We start from the raw sequence: 27,625 nt of genomic DNA, 5'->3' as shown, positions 1-27,625 counted from the left end.
GCTTAAATGGAGCAAAACCAAGCCCGCATGTTTAACCTGTCTCTCACCTGGAATGACTGAAATTGTTTTCAATGCTCGGAGAACTCTGAATGTTCTCAGTGCTGAGACATTGCCCAGGTCCACAAACTCTGTGACATATCTGTAATAGGGGAGTTCACACACAAACACAATGACAGACACAAAGAAACAGTTGGATGTACAAAGGGGCCTAACATCTCACACCAATTACTTCTTACCTGGAATTACAGAAATAGTTTTCAAAGCTCTCAGTACTCTGAAAGTTCGAAGAGCTGAAACATTGCCTAGGTTTACAAATTCTGTTACATACCTGTAGGATTAAACCAGAGTTATTCAGGATTTAGGTAGGTTTTATTGAGCACTGATCGTCCATGAAAACTGGAGACCGTGCTGGTGTTATGGTTAAAGAAGTTAATCAGAGAAGTCTCCACGTAGAAACTGTGCGAAAGAACTCTCCTGACTGAAGGTCTATATCTTAGCAGAACTTTAAATGAGGCCTTCACAAGGTCTACATGAGAAGGATGTACCTTTTTTGTGGGAATAAACCTTGAGTAGATGATTATTAAAACCAGTGCAAGGAATCCTGGAGTTGTTGAGGGCAACCAGCTTGTGCAAAGCTGAAACCTATTGTTATGGTCATACAGTCCAGTTTTGGATGTTTACTTTGAATTGGTCTAAATAATTCAGCTTCATTGTGCACTATGGTTGAAAAACATGGACAGAGATTTGTCCTTGCACCAGGGCAAGTTCCTCAGCTCACATTCTGCCATGTTCTAATGATTGTGTACATGTTCTTCTAGTAAAGCGATTGCTTCTGACTGCAACTAGAAAGCTTATTTTCATACACAAAAGACAAGATGCATTTAGGGTAAGCAGCCTAGCTTCTGTTTTTGTAGTGAACCCTCTAGTAGTAGATACATAACCAACAAGACGTGGGCTGGGAAACTGACACTGCTACTTTAGTAAAGTAAGTAAAGTCTTCTACTGACTTTGTCTTTAGCAAGTCAATCAAAAAATGTTTCCACCCCCCTTCCCTTCGTAGGGTCTGACAATGATTAAACATCTTGAGCAAATACATTTTTACATTTTTGCAACCTTCAAAAGTTAACTACAAATTATATTCTTAAGCAATTCATAGTCCACTAAAAATCAACAGACTAGGGATGAGGAGACCTGTGTGAGAAAAACAATGTAGAAACTAAAAGCACACAAAGTAGGTGGAAAGGTATTCTACTTATAAGACGGGGTCACCTGATATGGCATGTGGGGAAAGTAAGCCTACACTACTCTGGTCTGGCGGATAGTATTCAAAAAAGGAGTGAGGATGAAAAACTAAAGATGGTTCACAAACTCCTCAGGACACCAAATGGATGAGAATATACCAACTAAAACAATAACAAACAAGAGATGCCCAACCCTGAACTTAAAGGGAACCTTAACTGAGAGGGATATGGATGTTTCCTTTTAAACAATACCAGTTGGTTGTTAGTCCTGCTGATCTCTTAGGCTGCAGTAGTGTCTGAATCACACACCTGAAACAAGCATGCAGCTAATCCAGTCTGACTTCAGTCAGAGCACCTGCTCTGCATGCTTGTTGAGGGGGTGTGGCTTAAAGTATTAGAAACACAGGATCAGCAGGAGAGTCAGGCAACTGGTATTATTTTAAAAGGAAAAATCCATATCCTTCTCAGTTTAGGTTTCCTTTAAGGTCTAAGGAAGAGGCGTTATCCTCGAAACATATTGTTAAAGAGACACTGAAGCGGAAAAAAAATGATGATATTATGATTTGTATGTGTAGTACAGCTAAGAAAAAAAACATTAAGATCAGATACATCAGTCTAATTGTTTCCAGTACAGGAAGAGTTGAGAAACTCCAGTTGTTATCTCTATGCAAAAAAGCTATTAAGCTCTCCGACTTAAGGTGCGTACACACGCCGGACTGGAGGGCGGATCGCTCAGAAGCAGCCGTATCAGTCCGCCGACAGTGCGTACACACGCCGGACTGTCGTTGGCACGCCCACCCAGCGGGAGGTAACGTCGTTGCCTCCAGTCCGGCGTGTGTACGCACCTTAACTTAGTCGTGGAGAGGGCTGTTATCTGAGAGTTCATTACTTCACAGACTGCTCTGAAAGACTCATTTTGAATGCTGAGTGTTGTGTAATCTGGACATATTATAGAGTGATGCAATGTTAGAAAAAACACTATATACCTGAAAATAAAAATATGAGAATATTTTCTTTGCTGCTAATCTTCTAGTAATTATTCATAGTACACAACCAATTCAATATATCATATATTTATTTTCGCTTCAGTGTCTCTTTAAGGGCCCTTTTCCACTAGCAATCCCTAGCGTTCGTGCTAAACGCTAGCGATTGCAATTCAGCAAAAGTTAAAGATTTCTCGGCGATTTCCCGACGTTTGCGATCACAATTTTGCTATGCTGTGCACTACATAGCAAATTCGCAGCAAAAATCATTCCGCGGCGTGATCGCGATTTAGTAAAAAACGAATCGCGGTAGTAGAAATTACCTACCGTGATTCCTATGTTATTTAGCAAACCGTAGCGATTTTAAAATCGCTAGCGATTTGCGATTTTGCGATTCAGCAATCGCAAACGCTCTAGTGGAAAAGGGCCCTTAGTGTCTTTCAATACATCGTCATTAGTGGCCATTCAGACAGTGTTGGAGGCAAGTAGGCAACTCATTTTTGTATGAGTGACTCTTGTTTGTTCATAAGTAAGTAAACTCTTCTCTGTTGTCCCATTCTCTGAACATTCATGTGAGAATATCTACACCTTTAATTATTTGGGATGCACTAAAGCAATGTATCGCACCAGAGCTAAGCATTACAGTTGACTGGGCTGAACAGATGGAATGCTGTACAATATTCTGTTTCCAATGTAAAATAGGTAGATACTCATCTATTGACGTTAACTTTTAAACTTGATCAAAAACACGTAATGTGCTTGTTACGCTCACTGCACAATGCTACGCTGGTTTCTGAGCTCTCCAAATGTATTAAAAACACAGCTTTTCTGTGTACGAGGCAAAGATAGAAGTGGTTTCCTAGGTGAAAAAGAAATGCTTATAGAAACGGAGCTGATACAGTATATGTGGCCTATTTTTTGAGGAGTCAGTAAAACGGGTACTTTTATGGAAACTGATAGAGCAGAACTGATACCAAGAGACATCTCTGCAAGAGCAATGTAATGTAAAACAATTCACTGATACTGAAGATACTGAAGCACTCTGCAGACTGTGTAACCCTATCCTTTCCAGACAATGTTCAGATACACAATAATCCTGATTTACTAAGGCTGGAGAGAGGTAGAGAATCTGCCGGATCTGCTAAACAAGGGCTGGATTCTTCAAAAATATTGTCTGTCACCAGTTTCCCTACAAATCATGGTGCCTACCAACAAAACTTTGAAAGGCCCCCTTCAATGTTCACATCCCCTTAAAGAGAACCCGAGGTGGGAATTACTTTTACTATTGGGGCACAGAGGCTGGTTGTGCGCACTAACACCAGCCTCTGTTGCCCCATCGTGTGTCTCCATGTCCCCCCTGCTCGCCGCTATACCCCCCGCATTGCTGGCGACACGCAGCGTGTCGCCAGCTCAATGTTTACCTTGCGCTGTCAGTCAGCGCTGCTCCCCTGCCTCCTCCGCATCGGCGCACCCGCCCGTGTCCCTTCCCTCCCGCTGATAGGAGGGAAGTGACGCGGCGGGTGGCGCCGATGCGGAGGAGGCGGGGGAGCGGCGCTGACAGACAGCGCAAGGTAAACATTGAGCTGGCGACACGCTGCGTGTCGCCAGCAATGCGGGGGGTATAGCGGCGAGCAGGGGGGACATGGAGGCACACGATGGGGCAACAGAGGCTGGTCTTAGTGCGCACAACCAGCCTCTGTGCCCCAATAGTAAAAGTAATTCCCACCTCGGGTTCTCTTTAACTGTACCTCTGTGAGCATACATGGAAAAAAGTGCGCGGGGGATTACTTAATTCTATTAGTAAAATATTGGTAATCTTTACCAGTATTTTACTATATCTTAACCTAAACCCACTCTCACAGAGAACCCTCCCTCTACCAATGCCTAACCCTAAAACCTCCCTCTACCGATGCCTAACCCTAAAACCTCCATCTACCGATGCCTAACCCTAAAACCTCCATCTACCGATGCTTAACCCTAAAACCTCCTTCTACCGATACCTAACTCTAAGACTTCCCTCTACCAATGCCTAACCATAAGACTTCCCTCTACCCATGTCTAACCCTAAAACCTCCCTCTACCGATACCTAACCCTAAAACCTCCATCTATCGATGTCTAACCCTAAGACCTCCCTCTACCGATGCCTAACCCTAAAACCTCCATCTACCGATGCCTAAACCTAAAACCTCCTTCTACCGATGCCTAACTCTAAAACATCCCTCTACCGATGCCTAACCCTAAGACTTCCCTCTACTGATGCCTAACCACAAGACTTCCCTCTACCCATGTCTAACCCTAAGACCTCCCTCTACCTATGCCTAACCCTTAAACCCCCCAGGTGGTGCCTAACACTAACACTAAATTCCCCTCCAGCACCTAATATTTCACCGAAACACCCTCCCAATCCCCCGCTAAGCCAAAGGCTAAGAATTTGGGAGTTCAGAGGCGCTGACGCTAAGCTGGTAATTGCTGATGAAGAAATGTAGGATACCTGTCCTAATGCCAGGGGAACATAAAAATAATATATAAAACTAGGACCTTAGGCCATTTAAAAAACAAGGGCTAGGCCTCAGCTGCCTCCTAACACCCCACCTCCTCCTCACGGCAATGCCCCCATGGTCAGTGCGCAAGCTGACCGTGCAGGAATTTGGAAAAATAGAAATTTGCCTTCTTTAAACAGTCGGTATTTACAATTATTCAGGTTGGAGTGAGTACTGAGATGTCTCCCAGTGCATCACTGCTGAATATGCAAATCATCCTTTGCTGTCCCTGTAAGCTAACCACACCTCCAGATCCGTTGGAATGCAATGATGTGTAAATACCTCCTGTTTTAAGAAGGCAAACTTCTGTTTTTCATATCATCGTAGTAAGGAGGCTTTTTGTACTCTTTTAGCCCCTTACACACTCCTAGGAGTTCTGTTTCACCACTGGCTTGCTGGGTTCTCTGTAATTCTAATTGTTTCAAGTCCTACCCCACAGAGCCACATGAATCCATACCATCCACTGATGAGGATCAATCAGTCCGAAATAGTCTATATGCATGTTGGATTATTGTGGCTCTGTACAATTACCAAGCTGACACATCATTACATTCCAGCAGTTCTGGAGGTGTGTTTAGCTTTCAGGGACATCAAAGAGATGATTTGCATATTCAGCAGGGATGCATTCTGGGACAACTCATATGCTCACTACAACCTGAATAATAGTAAATACCTTCTGCTTTAGGCAAACTTCTATTTTTGGTTGGATCTAGTATTTTTTGTAGCACTGGAATAACAAAAGCCCCTGCAACCTCCCCCCCAGGGGGGAACTTTTCTGGTGAATGACTCAATCTTTAATGAGCAAATTTGGACAGAGGCGCCAGGCAGGTTAAAATGATCTAAAAACAACTAAAAAGGAGGAGTACAGGTGGACTTACCTCCTGAAATGATGGACAATCAAGATTGTTCAAATCGCAAATAACAATTTATTTTGGCACTCCGCAACGCGTTTCGCAGGTATAACCCGCTTCATCAGGCAAGGAGTGCAAGCTCAAAAAGGTCCAATAGTGGCAATGCGCCTCTGCAAGTGCATCAATCTTTAATGACTTGTTCTCTTCCAACCAGAATCTCTTCTCACTTGGGATGGTCAGTGAGGTGCAAATAATTCGTCCCGCATGCAATTGTAATGCAACTGTATGGGTCTCAGAGTGGGTTCCATATTCAGTAGAGGTTGATTTGATTAGCCCAATTTGCATTATATCTGCATGCAAGGCAGAACTGTAATGCTGGGTACACACCATGCGTTTTCCCGCTCGATCCGCGGGTTGATCGGGATCGATTCGACAATTTCCGTCATGCTCGATTCGGGCTTCGATCGTTCCTGCCATCGATTTGCATGTTAAGTATGAAAGGAATCGAAAGGAACAATCGAAGCCCGAATCGAGCACGTCGGAAATAGTCGAATCGATCCCGATCCCGCAGATCGAGCGGGAAAATGCATGGTGTGTACCCAGCACTAGCATCTCACTGGCCATCTTTACATCTCATCCGGTCGGCTTTGGGAAACACCTTTGTGTTGCTTACTATGTAGCAGTTTTTCACACAGTTCCACGCTGCAGACGTTCTCCAGGCTACTCAGGCTCTCTTTTGGTCGTCAGACCTTTAAGGATTGTGATACTGGGAATGAACAATTTGGTCTCAAGCTCTGAGCTAAGGACATTTTTACATGAATTGAGATATGCCAGCAAGAGGTAAATAGAAATATCACTGGAAAATAAGCATTTATTATTTTACTAAAATTGAAATTGACTTACTAAGATTTATAATATACAGCACATATACACATTTTGATACTTAAAGGACTACTCCAGCGAAAAAAGTAAGAAGTTAAAATCTGACGGAACTGACAGGTTTTGGACTAGTCCATCTCCTCATGGGGGATTCTCAGGGTTTTCTAAAGCATTTCCTTAATGGCAGTTGCAAAGTCTAACTGACAAAATAGTGTGCAAGTAAGTAGGGAGGTTGGGTGGTATCTTACTATTTTGGCAGTTAAACCTTGAGAATCCCCCAAGATAAGGTGGGCTAATCCAAAACCTGTCGGTACTGTCAGATTTTAACTGCTTATTTTTTTTGCTGGAGTGGTCCCTTAGGTATTATCCCATTGACAGAGTTTGGCAGCCTACTGTTGACATTCTGTTTACTCTGCTGGTAACAGCAAAGCATCATTGGAAGGTCGAGAGGCTTGACTTTGTTTGCATCAGGTGATGGTGCACTGTTCCTGAGCTAGGGAACGTTGAAGGAGAGGTGTCCCCTAGACTTCTTCCTCCTCCTCCTCAACATGAATCGGTGTCTTCACAAGTCTCAAGTGCCCAGTATCACTCATCATAGCAGAAGAAGCAACCCGGCTATGCACCCTCATCTCTTTTTGGGTGTAATACTGGCTGGAGCTAAAGACTCTATTCCAATAACTGTGCTCTCTGCAGCCCAGTGCAGGGGACACCCTTCCTTCAAAACCCCCTAACTTGGAAATGGACCATTTACAAAGATTCGGTACAGGTTACAATGAAAAGCCAGGACCTTTAGCTTTCCTAAAATGGTTAGATCTTTGCCAGGAGAGTAAACATAAGTTTAAATAGTGGGCTACCAAACTTGGTCGAAAGAATAACACGTAGGTACCCACATTTTTTGTTAGTGGTCTTTAGAAGGTACCCGGATAATAAGACATTTTTAATTTATTCATGCATAAAAAAACAATTACCAGCTAAAAGCATTGTTGACAGTTTCCCAATGTACTACTGATAAAAAGGTAGGCAATAATTCTTAGCAACCATCAGGCACCCACAGTGTAGTCACTCCTCAGACTATCTTTACATACAAGAGATAATCAGAGAGTTTGTACTGCAAACTAATTCCTGAAGAAACATATCAGTACATATTGTACTTCTCTGATTGGCTTCTTGCAATCATGTGCTCATGTGTCTTAACACATAGAACAGAAGTGACACAATGATCACATGATTGTGACAGCCAACCAAGAGACCTAGAAATCAGCCATGAGCTTCTCAATAAATTCCCTGGAAGAATTGTTGGTGCTAGTATGGTTGAGGTGACCCAGCGAGAAACCTCATAGGTAACAGACCTTCAATCACAGAACCTTCTATAAACATGAAGCGTTCTAATTGGCTGAATAGTATAGGCGTAGTTATTAATTATTACTACCTGATCGAAATCTAAAAATTGTAGAGGGTGCTGTCATTGGAGAACTATTGAAACAGCAAGCAATCACGTTAGCAGAATTTCCCTATTAGGTTTCCCGCTGGTTCACTTCAACCATACTATGGCCAAATTGTTCATCTCTAATGTCTAGCAGTAGGAAACTGGCTGGAGACTTGGACAAGCTGGCATTAAAAGACATTAGAAAATACATTTTGTTAGGAAGAAGGCAAACATAATATTACTCAGCCTGAGTCTTTATAGTTTTGTCTATGGGTGGCTGTGAAGGACGAGATATCCATAAGCAATGGTTCATCTTTAGGTCAGGGATATAACATGGATTAGACCAAGCTGTCTAGCTGGCCATTTCCTCTGGAGAATACTGAGTTTGTATGCTCTGTGCGTGCCGTAGACATGAGATTTACTGCCTTCTGAGCAGACAGTCTGCAAAAGTCTATTCTGGGTTCATGGCTACCTTAAAGGGACTCCGAGCACCTCTCATGGGTATGCCTTTAAAGAGACTCCGCCCAAAACTGCAAAGTACTTAAAGATGCATACCGTTCAGTAGCTTGTGTTCTCCTCTTTCATTTGGTATCTGAATCACCATTCTACACCAAATAGTTTTTGTTTCAATTTAAAAATCATAGCTGCTATCTTGGCTATGTTATAACTTCTGGGTCACCCCTGTCTTTTCTGTTAGAGAAGTGCATCACTGAATGAAGCAGGCTGAGGAAGTGACATGCATGGCCATTGCAAGAAGCTCCTCCAGAGGGGTTATAGCACGACTTTGTTGGAAGTCGTCTGGTTTAAAGGCATATCCATGAGAGGTGCTCTGAGTCCCTTCAAAGAACAATTCCGTCCTTGGTCTTTTTAAGTTTTGGACAGGTAAGTCAAAGATTAAAACCCCCATCAGGTTTTTATTGCTATCTACGTCTCCCTTCTTTTCCTCTCCTGATAAATGCATACATGAGATTAAAAATGAGAGGCATTCTCCAGAGCAGTGTCACAGCCAGCAATGAATACCAGAAAAAAAAGGTTTTAGCTCCAATCACAGCACTCTCTACAACTTGAAGCATTCAAGTTGGCCAAATAGCATGGGTGTTTAGCCACATCTGTCATGAGAGAACTATGGAAGAACGTCTTGCTGAATTTTCTCTGCAATGGTATGGACAAGGAGAGAGAGAGGTTAGCACTATCTACTTTCATATTTCTCTCATGAAGACAGTGTTGGACACCTAAAGTGAGAGGGATATGGAGGCTGTCATATTTATTTCATTTTAAACAATGCATATTGCCTGCCTGTCCTGCTGATCCTCTGCCTAATACTTTTACACAAACACTGAACAAGCATGCAGAGCAGATGTTTCTGAGTGAAGACTGACTGAATTAGCTGCATATGTAGATATGTAAAACAAGAAGGGAGACAATCGAGAGCCCCCAATTGTGTATTATTGATAATACAAAGTCAATATGGTATGTAGTGAATACTACTCACAAGTATGGGTTGCCAAGACCAGGCAACCACTCAGAACGCAAGAGGGGAGATTAGGCCTGTCCCCACTCAGGCTAAGAAGTCGCTCTCCGTAGAACAAGAAAGAAGGGTGGTCACACCCATCCACCCGGTGGATAATTATCACTTGGACAATAAGATACAGAGGCGCCAACAGAGTAAAAGTTTCAAGTTAAAAAGGTATAAAGTGAGGGGCAAGGGTGGACTTATCTCCCCGACAAAAAACCACAAGTATTGAATAAGATCAAGAAAACCGGTATTAATTCTTAGTCCAAAACTGTTTGCAACGCTTTTCACGGCTCTCAAGCCCGCTTCCTCAGGAAAAAATACACAAGGAGCAACTTTCAAGTTGTGCATGCTAGTGAAGCGCCTCTCTGAACAGAGGCGCTTCACTAGCGTGCACAACTTGACAGTTGCTCCTTGTGTAGCGTATCACTAGCCTGCACAACTTGAAAGTGGCTCCTTGTGTATTTTTGCCTGAGGAAGCGGGCTTGAGACCCGTGAAACGCGTTGCAAACTGTTTTTGGAGTAAGAATAAATACCGCTTTTCTTGATCTTATACAATAGTTGTGTTTTTGTCGGGGAGGTAAGTCCATCCTTGCCCCTCATTTTATACCTCTTTAACTTGATACTTTTACTCTGTTGGCGCCTCTGTATTGTATTGTCAAGTGAATTAGCTGCATGCTTGTGTCAGGTGTGTGATTCAGCCACTACTGATACATGAAAGATCAGCAGGATGCCGGGCAATGGTGATGGCAAGAAGTGTTCGATGGTGAATTGTCCCTATGGTCAGTGAGGTCCGTCAGTAGTATGTAAGCGCAAGCCCAGCGGCGCATGTCCTTGATTGCATGCCTGTGGCAAGGAGCACTCTGCATGATGCTGTGTGCAGGTGCAGAGCCCTCCTGGCTGTGCACGCATGATCAAGTACACATGCCACTGGGCCAGCACCTGCGCACTACTGACGGACCTCACCAAGTAACCCCAAGGTCACTACACAACAGTTTTTACCATCACTTTTACCATCACTACCACTGCAACTGGTATGGTTTAAAAGGAAATAAGCAGGAAAAGCCAACCTGTCAATAGGAAACTACAAGGTAAAGAAGGGTTCAAAAACCATTGCTGCTCTCCAAAAAATATAGGTATTTAAAGCATACCTGAAGGGAAAAAATATAAAAAAATATTAAGATACTCATTTCAGTAGTGGAAAGCCTCTAGATATTTGTTGAATAGCTTTCTTGTGCCCCCGCTCCTATAAACAAGTGCATCCGGACTGGGCATGCACATGTTCAATGGAACCAAGCGCTCGTGCACAGAGGAAAACAGTCATGCAGAAGTGGCTTTGTTTTACTGGGCATGCAAAGACCTGACTCGCACATGCCAAGTTTGAACATGCTCGACTACGGCCAGGAGCATGACCAGAAGACCAGAAGATGAAGAAGGACCCTGCGCTGGAACTGTGGGCTTAGCGAGGATCCAGGAAGCCTCTGGACCATCCAGAGACACCAACTACTTAGGTGAGTATTTATCTTTTATACCCCCTCCCCATTACAGGTTTGCTTTAACCCTTTAGCAGTCAAATAAAGTAAAACTTTATATGGCTGCAGGGCCAATTTTTTTCTGCTGCTGGGGAAGTGTGCCTTCCTTCAGCTAGGCAGGCTTAGCATGGTATGTAGTGTGGGGGGGGGGGCGAGGAGATTTTATAGTTACCTCTCCGGACGGCTGGATAGGCTTCTTCTTGCTTCACCGCAGCAGTGATGTAACCGTGACATGTCTTCTCGGTTCTGATCCCATGACAGGACATCCAACCAGTAGAGGAAGAGAGGTGATGGAAGAGTCTCTCCCATGACCCCTCTTCTAGTGGCGTTGTAACACTGACATGGTCTTTTGGATCAATTGTCATATTATATGATTGGATTTAATCGGGACCCAGAAGACCTGTCGGAAATTCAGAGCCCCGATGGACAAAGAGAAGAAGCCATCTACATCAACAGGTGACTATAACTGCTCCTGGCTGCCACCCGCTGGTATGGCTGCACTAGGCAACCAAACAAGATGTGCTGGCAAAGGATTACGTTGTACAGCAGTCTTCAAACAAAAAATTTCATTTGAAACTGCTAATGGGTTAAGGGATTATTTTTTAGACTTTGTGCCTTACTTATATCCTAGAGTGAGAAGAGGAGGGAAGGGAGCTTTAGGGATTTTTATTCTGTTGTTATAACATTAACGAACGCATAATTTCAAAATTAGCACTATGGTTGCCCTAGAACTAGCATTTAGCCCACGGATCTAAGGGTTCAACTCCCCTCTGCAGCTTCTTAACCACGTATTTGATTTGTGGCAAATTCCCTGTAAAAGAACATCTGTCAGCTTGGTGGAAAAGGACAATTTATTTAGGATATGCTGTGAACGTATAAATGCTTTGCATCCATTAAGTTAGCTTACACCTGCTTTAGTTTCCAGAGTACCCTAGTTTTCACATACAGGCTGCGGTCACGTGATTAACCACCCTGGCGTTCTATTAATTGCGGCCGTGTGGCCGCGGGTGGCTTTTTAAAAAAATGTGTTAAAGTTGGTGTAGCTAGCACTAGGCTAGCTACACTTTCCCACCCAAGTCCCCTGGCACTGTTACCCCCCCCCCCCCCCTCCGATCGCTGCCATCATGCGCAGTTCCGATCGCCACCATAGCACCCCCTGGAGGCTATGGAGAGGCTACACCGGTGCGGGCTCCGGGGGGGGGGGGGGGGAAGGGTGTTATGTATTCCGCTGCATCGGGGGGGGGGGGGATCAGAGCATGCCAGCGACGATTGGGTGGGGGGGGAGGGGTGATGTAGCTAGCCAAGTGCTAGCTACACACCCCACGGAAAATTTTATTTAAAAAGACCCTCCATGGGCTGAGCAATCCACCGCGGCGGTAATGGACAAGCTGAGCTCGTCATCACCGCTAAGGTGGTTAATGCAGTACTGCTCCTAGGCCTAAGAGCTCTTTTCCACTATGAAATGCAACCGTGATTGCGTTCGCGATTGCGATCTCAATCACAATCGCGTTTCAATTTCCACCATGCGATTGCGATTGAGCTAAAATACTCAGTATAGTAAAGCTCAATCGCATCCAAAACGCGGCAGGATGATGATTGCATTTTGACCAAAATCGCATAGCAATCGGATCGCACTAATGGAAATTGCTGCTGCAGTTTCCATTAGTTTAATATACCTTGCGATTTGCAATCAGAATCAAATCGCAAATCGCAGGGTAGTCAAAAAAAGCCCTAACACATGGCCTGTTGCCAAGTTAGGAGGACAAGACCCTCACTCCCCCTAAGTTGTGAGGAGGTTATAGGGTTCCATGTCACAAGCCAACAGTGGCGTATCTAGAGGGGTGCAGACATGGCTTGTGCCATGGGTGTCACAGCACCATAGGCGCCATGCCTGACTATGTGCTGTGCGACTATGCCTGCCCCCGTACCTTCCAAGTGATTCCCCCCATTTTTCTCCCCACCAACAGAGCTCTCTGTTGGTGGGGTCTGACCCGTTGCCAGTGGTTTGTTTTTTTGGGGGGGTACATATTTATTTTACTATTAAATTTCCCTATTTTATTTTTTTTATTTTTACGTTCCCCCCTCCCTCCCCCGCCAGCCAATCAGCGAGCTTGGCTTTGAACCTATGACAGCCGATCACTTCCCTGCCTCTGGCAGGGACAGCCGGGTCACACAGCTGTCCCCAGTACAGTGCTGCCTTAGATCGCAGCGCTGTATGGGGTAATTAGACGGTGGTTTTGCCGTCTAACAGTCTCCTAGCAGCTATCGCCACTGGGAGACTGAAGCCGGAGCGGAGTTTCCAAGCGGAGATGCGCACACATCGGCGCGCACAATCTCCTGCTAGCCCCATTGAAAGCCGGTCACACCAATCGGCGTGGAGCGGTTCAGGGGCTGCCGCCGCGTTCACGCCAATCGGCATGGAGCGGTCCTGGGGCTGCCGCCGCGTTTACACCGTTTGGCGTGGAGCGGTCCTGGGGCTGGCGCCGCGTTCACGCCAATCGCCGTGGACAATCCCGGGGCTGCCGCAACGGTCACGCCAAGCGGCGTGGAGCAGCCGCCAAGTAGTAAATTATTTTATCTTAATTCACCCGGCTATTTAATTTGTTGATTGTGAGGCACATGGCAAATTAATTGGTCTTCCTGGGGTCCTGTATGGTCTTAATCCATATCTGATGCTCAAATGAATTAGCTGTAATAGTGAGGGTAGAGGTTAGTGTTAATGGAGAGGGCAGAGGGGGGAGGTTAGTGTCAGGAGTCAAGATGGGAAGGTAAGGATTGGAGTGGGAGGTTAGTGTCTGGTGTTAAAAGAGGGGAAGGTTAGTGCTAGAATAGAGTACAGAGCGGGAATTAGAAGATATACTTCCAAAACTTCAGCAGCATCCCAAGCTAAAAAACACAGGCAACCATAACACATGTACACAATAAAGAATGCTGTTTTTAGAGGGGGGAGGCAATTTCACTTTTTGCTACAGGCACTATACTACCTAGATATGCCCCTGCAAGCCAAATACATTTCTCTCCTCAGCAGCAAGAGGCAGCAGATCTGGAAGAAGTGCTCAGGGGTCATGTGACAACACCTTGGACATTAAACTGAAGGTACTCAGGACTCTTTACCTAGGTATCGTACATAAACAGGGCAGTTGTTTTAGCTGAATTCAGATTAATTTAGGCCCCTTTATCCCCCAAGCTCACAGATCCTCAGGGAATCCTCATATACTCAGCATAAAGGTAAAGTCATGTGATACTTACGCCATAACGATTACACTGAAATCCAGCCAGTTCCACGGGTCTCGTAGGAAGGTGAATTTTTCTAGACAAAAACCCCGTGCTAGAATTTTTATCATAGATTCGAATGTGTAGATTCCTGTGAATGTGTATCTGCAGGAAGGAATGGAACAACAATTACATTATACAATTTCTAAAAATAGAGAAAAATGTTCAGTACATCCAATACAACACATATTATGGCATTAGTAAGTGAATAACTCATTCCCATACTGGGCAAGTGGAACTTCGCACCTTGAGGGCCGCCTGATTCACCTACTTCTACAGCTTGTGACGCACTTTCGCTACAATTATTTTCAGGGACTTTTGGTGCAATTACTCTTGAATAAGTGGTAGGTGAACAGAGGCGCCAGTAGAATAAAAGTACATAAAATTTTAAAAAAATTGCTGGGAGGAAGTGGTGGACTTGCCTCCGTTAAAGCAGACACCAAGGACTGTGATTAAATAAATAAATACACATTTATTGAAGATACCCCAAGGATGCAATGCGTTTTGCGGGCACAGCCCACTTCTTCAGGCAATAAACAGGGGATAAACAACAGCAATTCTGTTATAGCAAGCAGAGCACCGCTGTCAATACTTGGATAAGTATTCCTTCCACATTACTACCTGTTCTTTTGGCTTTTACTGTGCTTCACTGCGTGAGACAATGATGGCCACAACCCCCATAAGGAAAAACTGCACATTTCAGAGTGGCCTTTTATTGTGGCCAGTCTAAGGAACACCTGTGCTAATCCGCACCTTGATATGGCACACCCATGAGGGGGAATGGATTATCTCGGCAAAGGAGAAGTTCTCTCACTAGGGGTCGGTCCACACTAGACCCAGTTGCAGAATGCAATCCGCGGTCCGGGATCCCATTTTCAGAAACTGGAACGCAAACAGATCCGTGCTGCCCTTTTGTAGCAAGCGATTTTTGATCCGTTTACGTTTTTGTTTGTTGTTTTTAACCCCCAAAAACGGATGGCTGAAGGTGTAGCAGCCAGGATGGGGGGTTGCGGGCACAGTGGCGGGGAGGGGGGTCGCCTCCCCTCCCTCACCTGGGTCCCCCCATACCCGCTCCCCCTTCAGCTATGTGCGGCAAAAGTAAAATAAGCGGGCGAGTGGGGAAGCACCTTACTTCCTCTTACTTCCTCTCCCTCTAGTCGGCGGCATTGCCGGAACTCACTCTGCGAGCAGAGGAAGAAAGGTAATTTCTTCTCTTCTCGCTCCACATAGCTGGAGGGGAAGCGGGGATGGGGAGACCCAGGTGAGGGAGGGGAGGCGACCCCGCCGCTGTGTCCGCTACCCCCCGCCCTGGCTGCTACCCCCTCAGGCTACCTGGGGGACAACTATTGGGGTGACGTGAAGGGGAGGAACAGGCAGTAGGCAATGCGGATCTCCCTCCATTTCTGTGTGCAAGAATAGTCTGTGTAGAGGGAGATCTATTTTTGCACTGCCCTTCACTACCCCTCCGTGTATCCGGGAACGATCAGGGTCCGTGAAAACCCTGCAAATCCGAACCCTGCATTCAGTTTTTCAACATAGATTCCCTGCAGTTCCGATTTTGAACAGGGTGAAGGAGGCCTCTATTTTTAACACTCTTATTCATGGTTCCGGTTTTGATCCGGGGGCCCCAAAACTGAGCCACTGATTATGTTTTTAAAACAAGTTTGAACCGGCCCTAACACGGATTCGTGAACAATATTTGAGAGTAATGGGTCTTTTGTGTAAGTAGAAAATGTTTGAGACCTTTGAGTGCAGCTCATGCAAAAATAGGAGCAAAACTGAAAGTGTTGCGTATTATTACTGCATACAAATATTTGCATAATATTTTTTTGCAAGCTGAGGATCTATTATTGACTTCATTTTTTTTTGTTATTATTATTGTGATGTTTATGACATACGTTCGATAAAAATTACCTTTTGTACAGTTAGTGGTGCATTTGTCGGGTGGTAACATTGCACAGCGTGCGGCAATGTTACCGGCCCCTACTGACAATAGTAATGCTCGTTGTGCTGATATGCCACTTTCATACCGTGTGTACACGATATTGCAGGTTTATGGATTCCTCCCTGACTTGAAATCAATCAGATCCTGATTGATTTTTTTTTATCAAATGCAGGCTCTATCAGATTCCAGCAAAGATTTATCGCTTATTGGTTGAACCACTAGCTCTGTGCTACTTAACACGGCCAAACTGTGCCGCCATTGATAATCCGCCAATCCTTCCCTGCCCGTCACACAGACATTTCCTTACATGTCTGATTACATTTTCAGTCAATCACTGTCTGCAATCATTATGATATGCTGATTACTGATGAGCACAACATTTTGCATATTCATAATTTTGTATCATAATTTGCAATTACGATGCAAAACTGTAATGCAAAATTTTGGCGGAAAATCGCAATGAATTTTGTTTGTTACCATAATCAGTAACTGTAATTTTTAAATTATGCATAATTACATTTTTAAGCGCAATTCAATTTTCCTGAAAATTTAGTATCAGTTTTCTCAAAAGCTACATGGTCCTGTTTTTGAAAAATGTATTTTTTGACTTCTTCCCACTATTCCCCTTCACCTAAGTAGCAATTTTGGTGACTATGGCATGTATGGGGGGGCTTTGCTACTAACTGCTAAAGTCGGCATGAAATTACGCAAAAGAACGATTGATAATCCGCCAATCCTTCCCTGCCCGTCACACAGACATTTCCTTACATGTCTGATTACATTTTCAGTCAATCACTGTCTGCAATATGATATGCTGATTACTGATGAGCACAACATTTTGCATAATCATAATTTTGTATCATAATTTGCAATTACGATGCAAAACTGTAATGCAAAATTTTGGCGGAAAATCGCAATGAATTTTGTTTGTTACCATAATCAGTAACTGTAATTTTGAAATTATGCATAATTACATTTTTAAGCGCAATTCCATTTTCCTGAAAATTTAGTATCAGTTTTCTCAAAAGCTACATGGTCCTGTTTTTGAAAAATGTATTTTTTGACTTCTTCCCACTATTCCCCTTCACCTAAGTTGCAATTTCGGTGACTATGGCATGTATGGGGGGGATTTGCTACTAACTGCTGAAGTCGGCATGAAATTACGCAAAAGTACGATTGGACTACACAAAATCAACTGAATTTACAAATCCTAATTACGCGTGGCTGTATTTTGGAAAATTTCCCGTAGCCATAATTAGAAGACTACAATCATCACTAATGCTGAGGTCAATAAGTTTCAAAATATTCAGACAGAGGCACTTAATATGGACCTGGACAGTGTTCGCTGTATACTCCTTTCTACTGCCTGATGAAGCAGGATCACGCCTGCAAAATGCGTTGCAAATGATCGTGGAGTGTATAAATACATTTTCTCTGTTTAAACGTCATTACGTTTAGTTTGTGTCCTTTGGAGTAAGCAAGTCCACCACTACCTCTACCATTTTAAGACTTTTAACTGATTTTATTCTACTGGCGCCTCTGTTCTCTCGGTGTACCTCATTTTCTGTCCTTGTCTACAAGTTTCAAAATATGTGTGCCTTTCTTGAAGGGATCCTGAAACAAGAGGTTTACAGAGGCTGCCATATTTATATGATTTTAAACAATACCCGTTGCCTGGCATCCTGCTGATCTCTTTAGTTGCAGTAGTGTCTGTATCACACACTTGAAACAACAATGCAGCTAATTGAGTCAGACTTCAGCCAGAGCACCTGATCTGTATGCTTTTCAGGAACTTTAACCAAGGATTGAACTTCAAACCAACCTGTAGCCCAGGGCAGCCATCAGGGGGGGACAACTGACACTTCAGTGAGGGGCCCAGAGTTTCTGGGGGCCCTGGGCCCCCCGAAAACGCTGGAAGGGCCGCATGTGCTGGCTGCGGGTCTGTGGCTCACTACCCAGCAAACCGCGTTCCAGCACTGAGAGAAGAATGACATCAGCTCTTGAACGTGGGGAACAGATGAGTGAGCCCGCTACAGCGGACTTTCTATACTGGGACACCACCTATATCTGGCTACAGGCTACCTATACTGGGCCACCATCTATACCTGGCTAACTATACTGGGGCTGGAACCACCTAAGCTACCTATACTGGGGCACCACCTATACCTGGCTACCTTTACCTCCACTTTTTGCCACATCACGCTGTGCATGCCACTTTCTTCAGTGTCGGAGCCTTGCACATTTTTCACTGCAGCGCACTTCGCGCACAGACATGGGTGTGGGGTGGCTAGTGAGCGGGGTCAGCAACCAGTGGGTGGGCCCGGGGAGGGGGGGCCCAGGCCTGATGATGTGTGAGGGGCCCCAAAACTTCTGATGGCGGCCCTGCTGTAGCCAATACCTTCTTTCCCAGTGTTGCATTGTGGGAAATCACTGATTTTTCCAACTGCCAAGCAAGCAATATCTCCCTCTCTCAGCAATGAAGATTCTGTACAAGTCACCTGGCAGGACTAAAGATGTCACCACCAGTGATACATTTCATAAGGAAGTTCAGGGAGAGGAAAGATTTTACAATGGGCAAACATAAGGAAATACAAATGGCAGCCCCCATATCCCTCTCACTTCAGGTTCCCTTTAAGGATAAGGATGACAACAATGGAATTTATCAGAGTTATGGAATTTATCCTGTAAAAACAAAGGTTTCTCATGTGGTCCTCCTGTTAATTTTGCATGATAAAAAAGCCCCTGGAGTAAAAGTACACCCGTTTTACATTACGTCAAGTGGAAAAAGATGAAATGCGATGTTTCCTCGGTCCTCGCTTGCAGTTCAAATTGTGCAAGAACCAGTTATCTGTTTCTACTAAAGAGAAACATGAATTAAGAGATGTCGCTTAAACGCCTGGCTAAATGAATGATCGCCCACACGCCTAGGCACTGAAAAGGCGTTTGGCTTTGACAAAGCTTTGAAGGGCAAGAAACTTTATTGAATCGCTTCCTCCACATTCCCTGGAAGATGACACAGAGCAGCACAAATTAAATGGCCAATAGCACTTAAGCCAATATAAATAGAAGACACCAGGGATTTTCCTCTTGCTGTATCGCTAAGCAACTGATGCCATAATCCTGCATTGCATGAGGCATGTGATTCAAGTGACAAACACTTGAATCACAGGGATTTGTACTTCCTTCAATAGCTCAAATAACTTGGGCTTATTAAAAAAAGAAAGATTTTTTATTAATGCATAGCACAGAACATTAACGCGTTAGAGGACCCCTCTGGTGAATAATTGTAAAATATTTATAGTAAATACACGTGTATAAGAACTAAGTTTCTCCAAGAGTAATATGCAATATAAATTACTTTTGTCCTGTGTTGCTGTCACTTACAAAGATTGCCATATCAAGGCACTGGAAAGACCGAGTCTGCCCCACTTTAACTGAAATTATTCAGGTAGTGAATGTGAACTTAAAGAGGAACTCCAGTGAAAATAATGTAATAAAAAAAGGGCTTCATTTTTACAATAATTATGGATAAATGATTTAGTCAGTGTTTGCTCATTGTAAAATCTTTCCTCTCCCCTATTTACATTCTGACATTTATTACATGGTGACATTTTTACTATGGGCAGGTTATGTAGCTGCTGCTAGCTGTTTTGGCCGTTAGAGACAGCTGTAAGCAGCTTTTTCCTGTCTGTGAACATTGTAACATTGTAAGCCTTTGGGCAGGGTCCTCCTACTTTTGTGTCCTACCTGATCATGCACCTCCATTACTGTGGACCCATGCTATGCATCTGAGTGAACCTAACTTGCCTAATCTCCATGCTCCATCCAGTGACTGACTAAGCATTACCTGGTACTCATACTGTGCTGTGTGATCTGGTTTTCTTGTATTTCTGTATTGTCATATTGCTGTATGTCACCCCTAAATATTGTCTGTAACCTAAATTAAAGTTCAGCGCTGCGCAATATATTGTTACATTGTGGCAGTTTGCCAGGAGCATTGTGGTCCTCAGAGCTTCTTGTGGGGCGGGTTTCACCACAATATCAGTCATACAGCGCCCCCTGATGGTCTGTTTGTGAAAAGCAATATATTTCTCATGTAAAAGGGGGTATCAGCTACTGATTGGGATAAAGTTAAATTCTTGGTTGGAGTTCCTCTTTAAACTATGAAATTATGTATGCTAACTCTACTAGCCAAACTGAAAACTGTTAGGCTTGGTGGTGTATTCTCCACAGTCAGCATGCAACGCATGCAACGCATGAGCTGGCGTGGAGGAGGTACACACACTAGCACAAGGAAACAGGCTATCCCTAGTATAGTGGAGGGGAGGACTGACTCCAATAGGAGATTGTGGCGCACAGAGCCGGTGCAGATCTGACAGCCACAAACAATGCTTTCGTTATAACGTCTCAGCGCAAAGTAGCGCTGAGCGCATAAACCAGAACTGAGGAGATCAGGACAGGTAGACAGAATGAACGCTTGCTAGCTAGCGGCTACTTAGCGACAGCAAGCGTCCAAAACCAGACAGACTGGAATGAGGCAGCCAATGCGATGCGGCGATGGCGTGCCTCACAAAGACAGGACAGGATAGTCAGAAAATAGCAGGATTAAGATAGATGAACGTAACACAGATAAATATACAATAAGTATGTTTTCCTAGCGTATTACAATTACAGCTATCAATGAAACTATTTGTAACGTCTGACTAACATATGTATATATCGGCAATGAACCGATATATGACATAAGCAGGAACGCTGACTAGGAATGGAGTAACACAGGGAACAGGACTCAGAAGGATTCGCTATCTCTTCGCAGAGATGAACGCAATCCACAAACGGTAACAGAACAGGATTCAGAAGGATTCGTTATCTCTTCGCAGAGATGAACGCAATCCACAAACAGTAACAGAACAGGATTCAGAAGGATTCGTTATCTCTTCGCAGAGATGAACGCAATCCACAAACAGAACCAGGAGCAGGGTAACTACCTCAGCACGGGTGGTCACGGTACGCGCAACCTACCAAAACGTGCTGGAAAGCTGACTAACTGCACACAGGATATAAACAGTTCGTGTACGTATACATCAGCGACACTGATGTATCAACGTAACACAAATACAAGGAAAATAATAAACGTGCTGGTACGCATATATATTGGCAATGAACCAATATATGATGCAAAGACCAGCAAAGTATCTTTATAACAAGAAACACGATCGGGGGCTAAAGCGACAGCAAGGCAGGCTTAAGCTGAAGCTATGAAAACCCAAGGAAACCCTGCAGGAAGCAGATCTTTATACTGAGGTCATCCAATGGGAGCAGACATGCAGATTCCCACACAGGTGAATGATAATCAGTCACAAGCTGACAGCAGGGAAAGACAGACAAAGCTATGCAGCTTGCATGGAAATAGATCAGAACTGCCTGAGCTGCAGCACTACTACTTCCAGCAACAGCTGCTGCAGCAGCGATCATCACAAAAACACTATGGTCTCAATTCACTAAGCAGTTTAGACTAGTCTACTGATAGTTTGGTGTAAACCAGCAATCAGGAATTCACTAATAATTAGACCTGTTTTTAGACCTGGTCTAAAACATTTGGTAATTAGGCCTAATTACCGTACAAGGTCTAAAGATACAAGTAGCTATGATTGTCATCCTTCTCCTCTGACGAGCTCTCCTCTTAACCTCCTGAGCGGTATGGACGAGCTCAGCTCTTCCATCACCGCCGGAGGCTGCCGCTCAGGCCCTGCTGGGCCGATTTTCCTCAAATAAAAAGCAGCACACGCAGCCGGCACTTTGCCAGCCGCGTGTGCTGCCTGATCGCCGCCTCTCTGCGGCGAAAGAGGGTCCCCCCAGCTGCCCGAGCCCTGCGCAGCCGGACCAATCAGTTCCGGCCAGCGCTAAGGGCTGGATCGGAGGCGGTTGACGTCAGGACGTCGGCTGACGTCCATGACGTCACTCCACTCGTCGCCATGGCAACGAGGAAAGCCAAACAAGGAAGGCTGCTCATTGCAGCCTTCCTTGTTACTTATGCTTGCCGGAGGCAATCAGAAGAACGCCTCCGGAGCGCCCTCTAGTGGACTTTCATGCAGCCAAGTTTCAGTTGGCTGCATGAAATAGATTTTTTTTTATAAAAAAAAAACCCTCCCGCAGCCTCCCTGGCGATCTCAATAGAACGCCGGGGAGGTTAATAGAATTAAACTCCTGCATAATTAATTCAAAAAGCTCCATCCTCACGTCTAAAATACCTCACAGAAGTAATTTACAGACAGAAATCAGCTGGTCTAATCTCTGTCAGAAAAAGTGGGTGTGGTTACTCCTTATTTGCCTTTGTGAATTGTGTAATTACTGAATGTTTTAGACCAGGTCTAAAAACAGGTCTAAAACATTTGGTAATTATTATTAGTGATTTCACTTTTGATGCGACAGATTTACACTAAACCATCAGTAGACTAAAACCATCAGTAGACTAGTCTAAACTGCTTAGTGAATTGAGGCCTATAAAGAAATGGGGGGTGTGGAATGTTGACCCATAGAGGTTTCAAAAAATTGTAAGTTTACAGGGCACACTATTATAACTTCTCTAAACAACCACCTGGAGGTCTGGGAAGAGTAGTGAAGGCAGTGGAGAGTGATACTGTACAATCACATACAGGGCAATTTGTTTCATTTTGGTTTGGTTTTTATATTGTTCTACTTTGTCTTTTTTTTTACTTGTAGCACAGCACGTTTCATGACCGTGATCATTGTTTCAATGTCAGTGTCAGCTACGCTCTGACTTGTTGCAAAGGATTGAGGTGTAGACGGATTCAGGGCTATGCTATTTTTAAAAACAAGTAGCTGAATTTGATCTTGTAACATGCTGTTTTTCTATCTTGCCACAATAAAAAGATTTCAAAACAAAAGTGTCTTAACCTTCCTGGCGGTAAGCCCGAGCTGAGCTCGGGCTATGCCGCGCAGGAAGATATCTCAGCCCCTGGTGGGGCGATTTGCTCCATTTAAAATGCTGTACGCGCAGCTAGCACTTTGCTAGCCGCGCGTACAGCTTGATCGCCGCCGCTCTGCGGCGATCGCCCGCACGCAGCGGCGCAAGGGCCCCCGCCAGAGCCCTGCGCTGCCCGGACCAATGAGTTCCGGGCAGCGCTATGGGCTGGATCGGAGGCGTCCATGACGTCATTCCGATCGTCGCCATGGCGACAGGAGAAGCCAAAGAGGGGAGCACGTTATATACGCATTCCCTTGTTTTCTATTGATGCCGGCGACAATCGCACTAGAGGGACACATGTGCCCTCTAGTGGTGTTTCATGTAGCTACCACTCTGGTAGCTTTACATGAAACAAACATTTTTTTAAAAAAAAAAGGAATTTTGCCTATATGGCAAAAAAAATAAACCGCCAGGTGGGTTAAATAAGGCCTTGATCAATACTGCAATATTCTTACATTACTGTCTAGACCTCTTATTTTGAAGGACCACTATTGCGAAAATCATAACATTTAAAATACATGTAAATACATACAGATAAGAAGTATGTTTCTTCCAGAGTAAAATGAGCCATAAATGACTTTTCTCCTATGTTGCTGTCACTTGAAGTAGGTAGTAGAAATCTGACAGAAGTGACAGGTTTTGGGCTAGTCCATTTCTTCATGGGGGATTCACAGCATGGCCTTTATTCTTTATAAAGACGCTGCCTAAAAAAGATGTATTTATACAAAGATGCTGGTTAGCCTCCCTGCTCGCTGCACACTGTTTTTTGGCAGTTGGACGGAGCAACTGCCATTCACTAAATGCTTTTGAAAATAACGAAAACCCTGAAAATCCCCCATGAGGAGATAGGCTAATCCAAAATCTGTCGGTTCTGTCAGATTTCTATTACCTACTGTAAGTGACAGCAACATAGGAGAAAAGTCATTTAAGTCTCAATTTACTCTGGAGGAAATGTGCATCGTATTTGTATGTGTTTACATTTTTTGTCTGATTTTCACAATAGTGGTCCTTTAAATAGAAGCTGCTACCACTGTCCTGTTCTCCTTTACACCATATCAAATATCATCATATCAGATATAAGTTACTGTTGGCCATGATTCCACTTCATAAGACAGAACAGAAATAAAAACTCTTATATTCATTTTATATTAATAATGAAAACAAGGAAACAGATACTCACTCTACATTCTTGGTCCATTCTGGGGGGTTGCTCATGGTCATGAACACGCAGTTGGTCAAAATAGTGCACATAATGAGCATGCTGAATAATGTGGGCAGTCATTAAGGAATACAAATCAAATGCTGCATACAACTTACATAATACATTTATAATACAATGCAAGGCTGAACTAGTCGAGCATACAGGATGTGGACTTTGGTTAAACAGCATTCAGCGTACCAAATTATATTAATGATGCAATTTGAGTAGTTTCCTATTTGAACATATACCATGTAACCACACACACACACACACACACACACACACACACACACACACACACACACACACACACACACGCCATGCATACACACATATACACACACACACGCACACGCGCACACACACACACACACACACACACACACACACACACACACACACACACACACACACACACACACACACACCATGCATACACACATACACCACACACACACACACACACACACACACACACACACACACACACGCCATGCATACACACATATACACACACACACGCACACGCACACACACACACACACACACACCATGCATACACACACACACACACACACACACACACACACTATGCATACACACACACATACACACACACACACACACACACACACACACACACACACACACACACATACACACACACACGCATGTTTACTTTCCCAAGAATACAGTTGTTTAAAACCTGATACACACAATAATTGGCCAATGTCCACTTATGTAGCATGAGGTCACACAGCTTTTGAAAACTATAAGATTATGCAGATAAGCTCTCATACTACGTGGAGGTGGTAAAATTTGCCAATGATTAGGCAACCAAAACTGGATGATTGTGTGTACCATGGCTTAAGTTGCCTTTTTTTTCAAATGCACGGTTGTACACATTTTTATGCAGAAATGCAATGACTGTGTGACCCACTGAAAGGTGCCCTTTTTTGATGTACACCATAACATACCCTAAGGCCTCGTTCACATCAGCTGCGCTGAAAAACGTGTTAAAGCGCATGGTAAAAAACGCATGCGCTTGTGCGCGCTTTAGTCCGCGTTTCTATGCGTTGCGCTGCGCTTCTTTAAAGCACGTTTTGCTTACTGTAGCAGCAGCAGTTGTCAATAAAACTTTGTTTTTGTATGTAAATGTATTTTTTTCTCCAATTAGGGGTAAAAAACGCATGCGCTTCTATGCGCTTGTACGCGCTTCTATGCGCTAAAAAAGCGGACCCATTCACTTGCATTGATGTGCGCTTTCCAGCTGAACGCACAGAAATGCATGCAACACTACGTTTCTGTAACGCTGCTCAGCGCAGCGCATAGATGTGAACCAGCTACATTTAGTTACATGGAAAAATCAATACCTTGCTGATCGCACAGGGCAGTGCGCTGTGGAAAGCGCACAGAAACGGCCCTGATGTGAACGAAGGCTTAGTGCACATTAAAAATTGCAAGTACAATCACAAGGGTTGAGCGCTTTTGTGAGCGCTTTTTGAATCGATTTTACCTTTGTTGTTTGAGCGCTTTTGTTTTGCAATCTGAGCTTTCCTGTTTGCAGACAATCAGAAAGTGATCTCTTGGACCTGGAACTGAATATCTTTAATGTAATTTGTAATGAAAAGCGCTCACAAAAACGCATTTAAAGCGCTCTGCGATTTTCCTATACCTTCCATTAAAGCTCAAATGCTCAGAAAATGGTGCAGGGCACACGATTATAATTGGGAAAAAAGCTCAGCGCTCATAGGGCTTGATTCACTAAAACGTGATAACTCAAATATCACACCTTATCAAAGATATTACACTTTATCAAAGTTAACACGTCTTATCAGAGTAGCATAGCGAGCGCTACGAACCTGCAGGGGCTCAGGACTGGACAAGTGCCATTGCCAATTAGCAGGCATAAGAGCGTAGCGCTCGCTATGCTACTCTGATAAGGCGTGTTAACTTTGATAAGGTATGATATCTTTGATAAGGTGTGATATTTGAGTTATCACGGTTTAGTGAATCAGCCCATAGTGTGAACTAACCCTCACTATAATTGTGTCTTTTGGATTCCTGCCTAGCAACAGTTGTCGTAATTTAACATGTTATCACTTCCGCAATGCCATGCTATTTATCCCACAGAAAAATGCATTGACCTTCGTTTCTATGTGGCGCCATTGGAATACATTAATCATGAATAATGTGTGTTCATATGCATAGTGTGGGAAAAATGTAGAATTTTTTTTTCACGCACTTACATACATGTTCAAAATCGCATTATATGGGAACTAGCCCATTAATTTGCATTGCTGTGCATTTCTGTGTGTTTTTCTCCTGTGGCAAAAGACACCGATTCACATGATGCGGAAATGCAGCCTTTCAGTCTTGAAGTGCTCTGGTCTAGCAGCCCTAAATCATACCTCCCAACTTTATAAGATAATAAAGTGGAACACTTAATCCCTGTCCCTGCCACACCTCTAATTATGCCCCTAGTAACACATACCATAAAGATGTCATAAGAAAAACATGTTTTATAATTAAAAATATACTGGTTCTTTCCATTAGAGGCAATCGTTGGTTAAGGTAGAAGGGAGTGTGGATGGTCTGATGCCAGAGGTTAGTACAGTGGTAGCCAGAGCCCTGATTACCAGGAGTTGGAAGGAAGAGGAGTCACCCACTAAACAGGATTGGTTGTTAAAAATGAGCAACTTTTTGGGAGAGATGCGGAAGCAGGCTGAAGACACAGAAGCAAATTCCAACCTTAACCTCCCTGACGGTATGATTATTTCTAGATTTTAGGGTCTTTTTTAAACGTTTCAGATTCTTAAAACAGAAAAAAAAATCATGCTGTCAGAGACTCTGCAATAGCTCCTGCTCTCACTCACCTCCCTAGACTCCAGCGCTGCATTTTTACCTCTGTCCTCCGGGTTGCGCTGTAACTCTGTAGCGAGATAGATGACGGCGATCTCACCAGAGTGATTCAGAGCCTTGGGGGACAGGAAGGTGAATGGCTACTGACGTCTGGATCCCCCAGGAGGTGAGTAAAAGCGCCCGTGGCGTGCTATACTCTGAACTGAGCTCCCGATGGCTAGCCTGAGCTACACTCGGGATTACCGCCAGGAAGGTTAAAGATCTGAAGAGCTTGAAGCAGATTTGGGCAAATTTGGGAAAGGAGGATATGCGCTATGATCATTAAATTTGGGAAATCCTGATCCATTAGCAGGAAGGATGGAGACGAGGGTAGGAGGCATCATGGAGAAA

General features: G+C 44.0%; 1 protein-coding gene across 5 annotated transcripts in view; it reads right to left on the bottom strand.

Annotated features, from left to right (window-relative positions):
- Positions 1–27,625, bottom strand: part of LOC137524995 (sodium channel protein type 2 subunit alpha-like) — a 351,655-nt gene that overhangs the window by 153,277 nt on the left and 170,753 nt on the right. For 4 of the 5 annotated variants that reach the window (XM_068245607.1, XM_068245605.1, XM_068245608.1 and 1 more), the window contains exons 4-6: positions 24,353–24,443; positions 14,216–14,344; positions 237–328 (exon numbers count right to left, since the gene is read on the bottom strand). In XM_068245607.1, coding sequence (XP_068101708.1) covers positions 237–328; positions 14,216–14,344; positions 24,353–24,443 — 312 coding nt within the window. Of the gene's footprint in view, positions 1–236; positions 329–11,138; positions 11,211–14,215; positions 14,345–24,352; positions 24,444–27,625 lie in introns of those variants that run through there. The other variant, XM_068245609.1, reaches the window with a different exon arrangement.

The sequence above is a fragment of the Hyperolius riggenbachi genome, chromosome 7 (genome assembly GCF_040937935.1).
Source record: "Hyperolius riggenbachi isolate aHypRig1 chromosome 7, aHypRig1.pri, whole genome shotgun sequence".
In the NCBI taxonomy this organism is placed as follows: domain Eukaryota; kingdom Metazoa; phylum Chordata; class Amphibia; order Anura; family Hyperoliidae; genus Hyperolius; species Hyperolius riggenbachi.
Note: the sequence above shows the minus strand (reverse complement) of the source record. Positions and strands in the feature narration are given on the sequence as shown.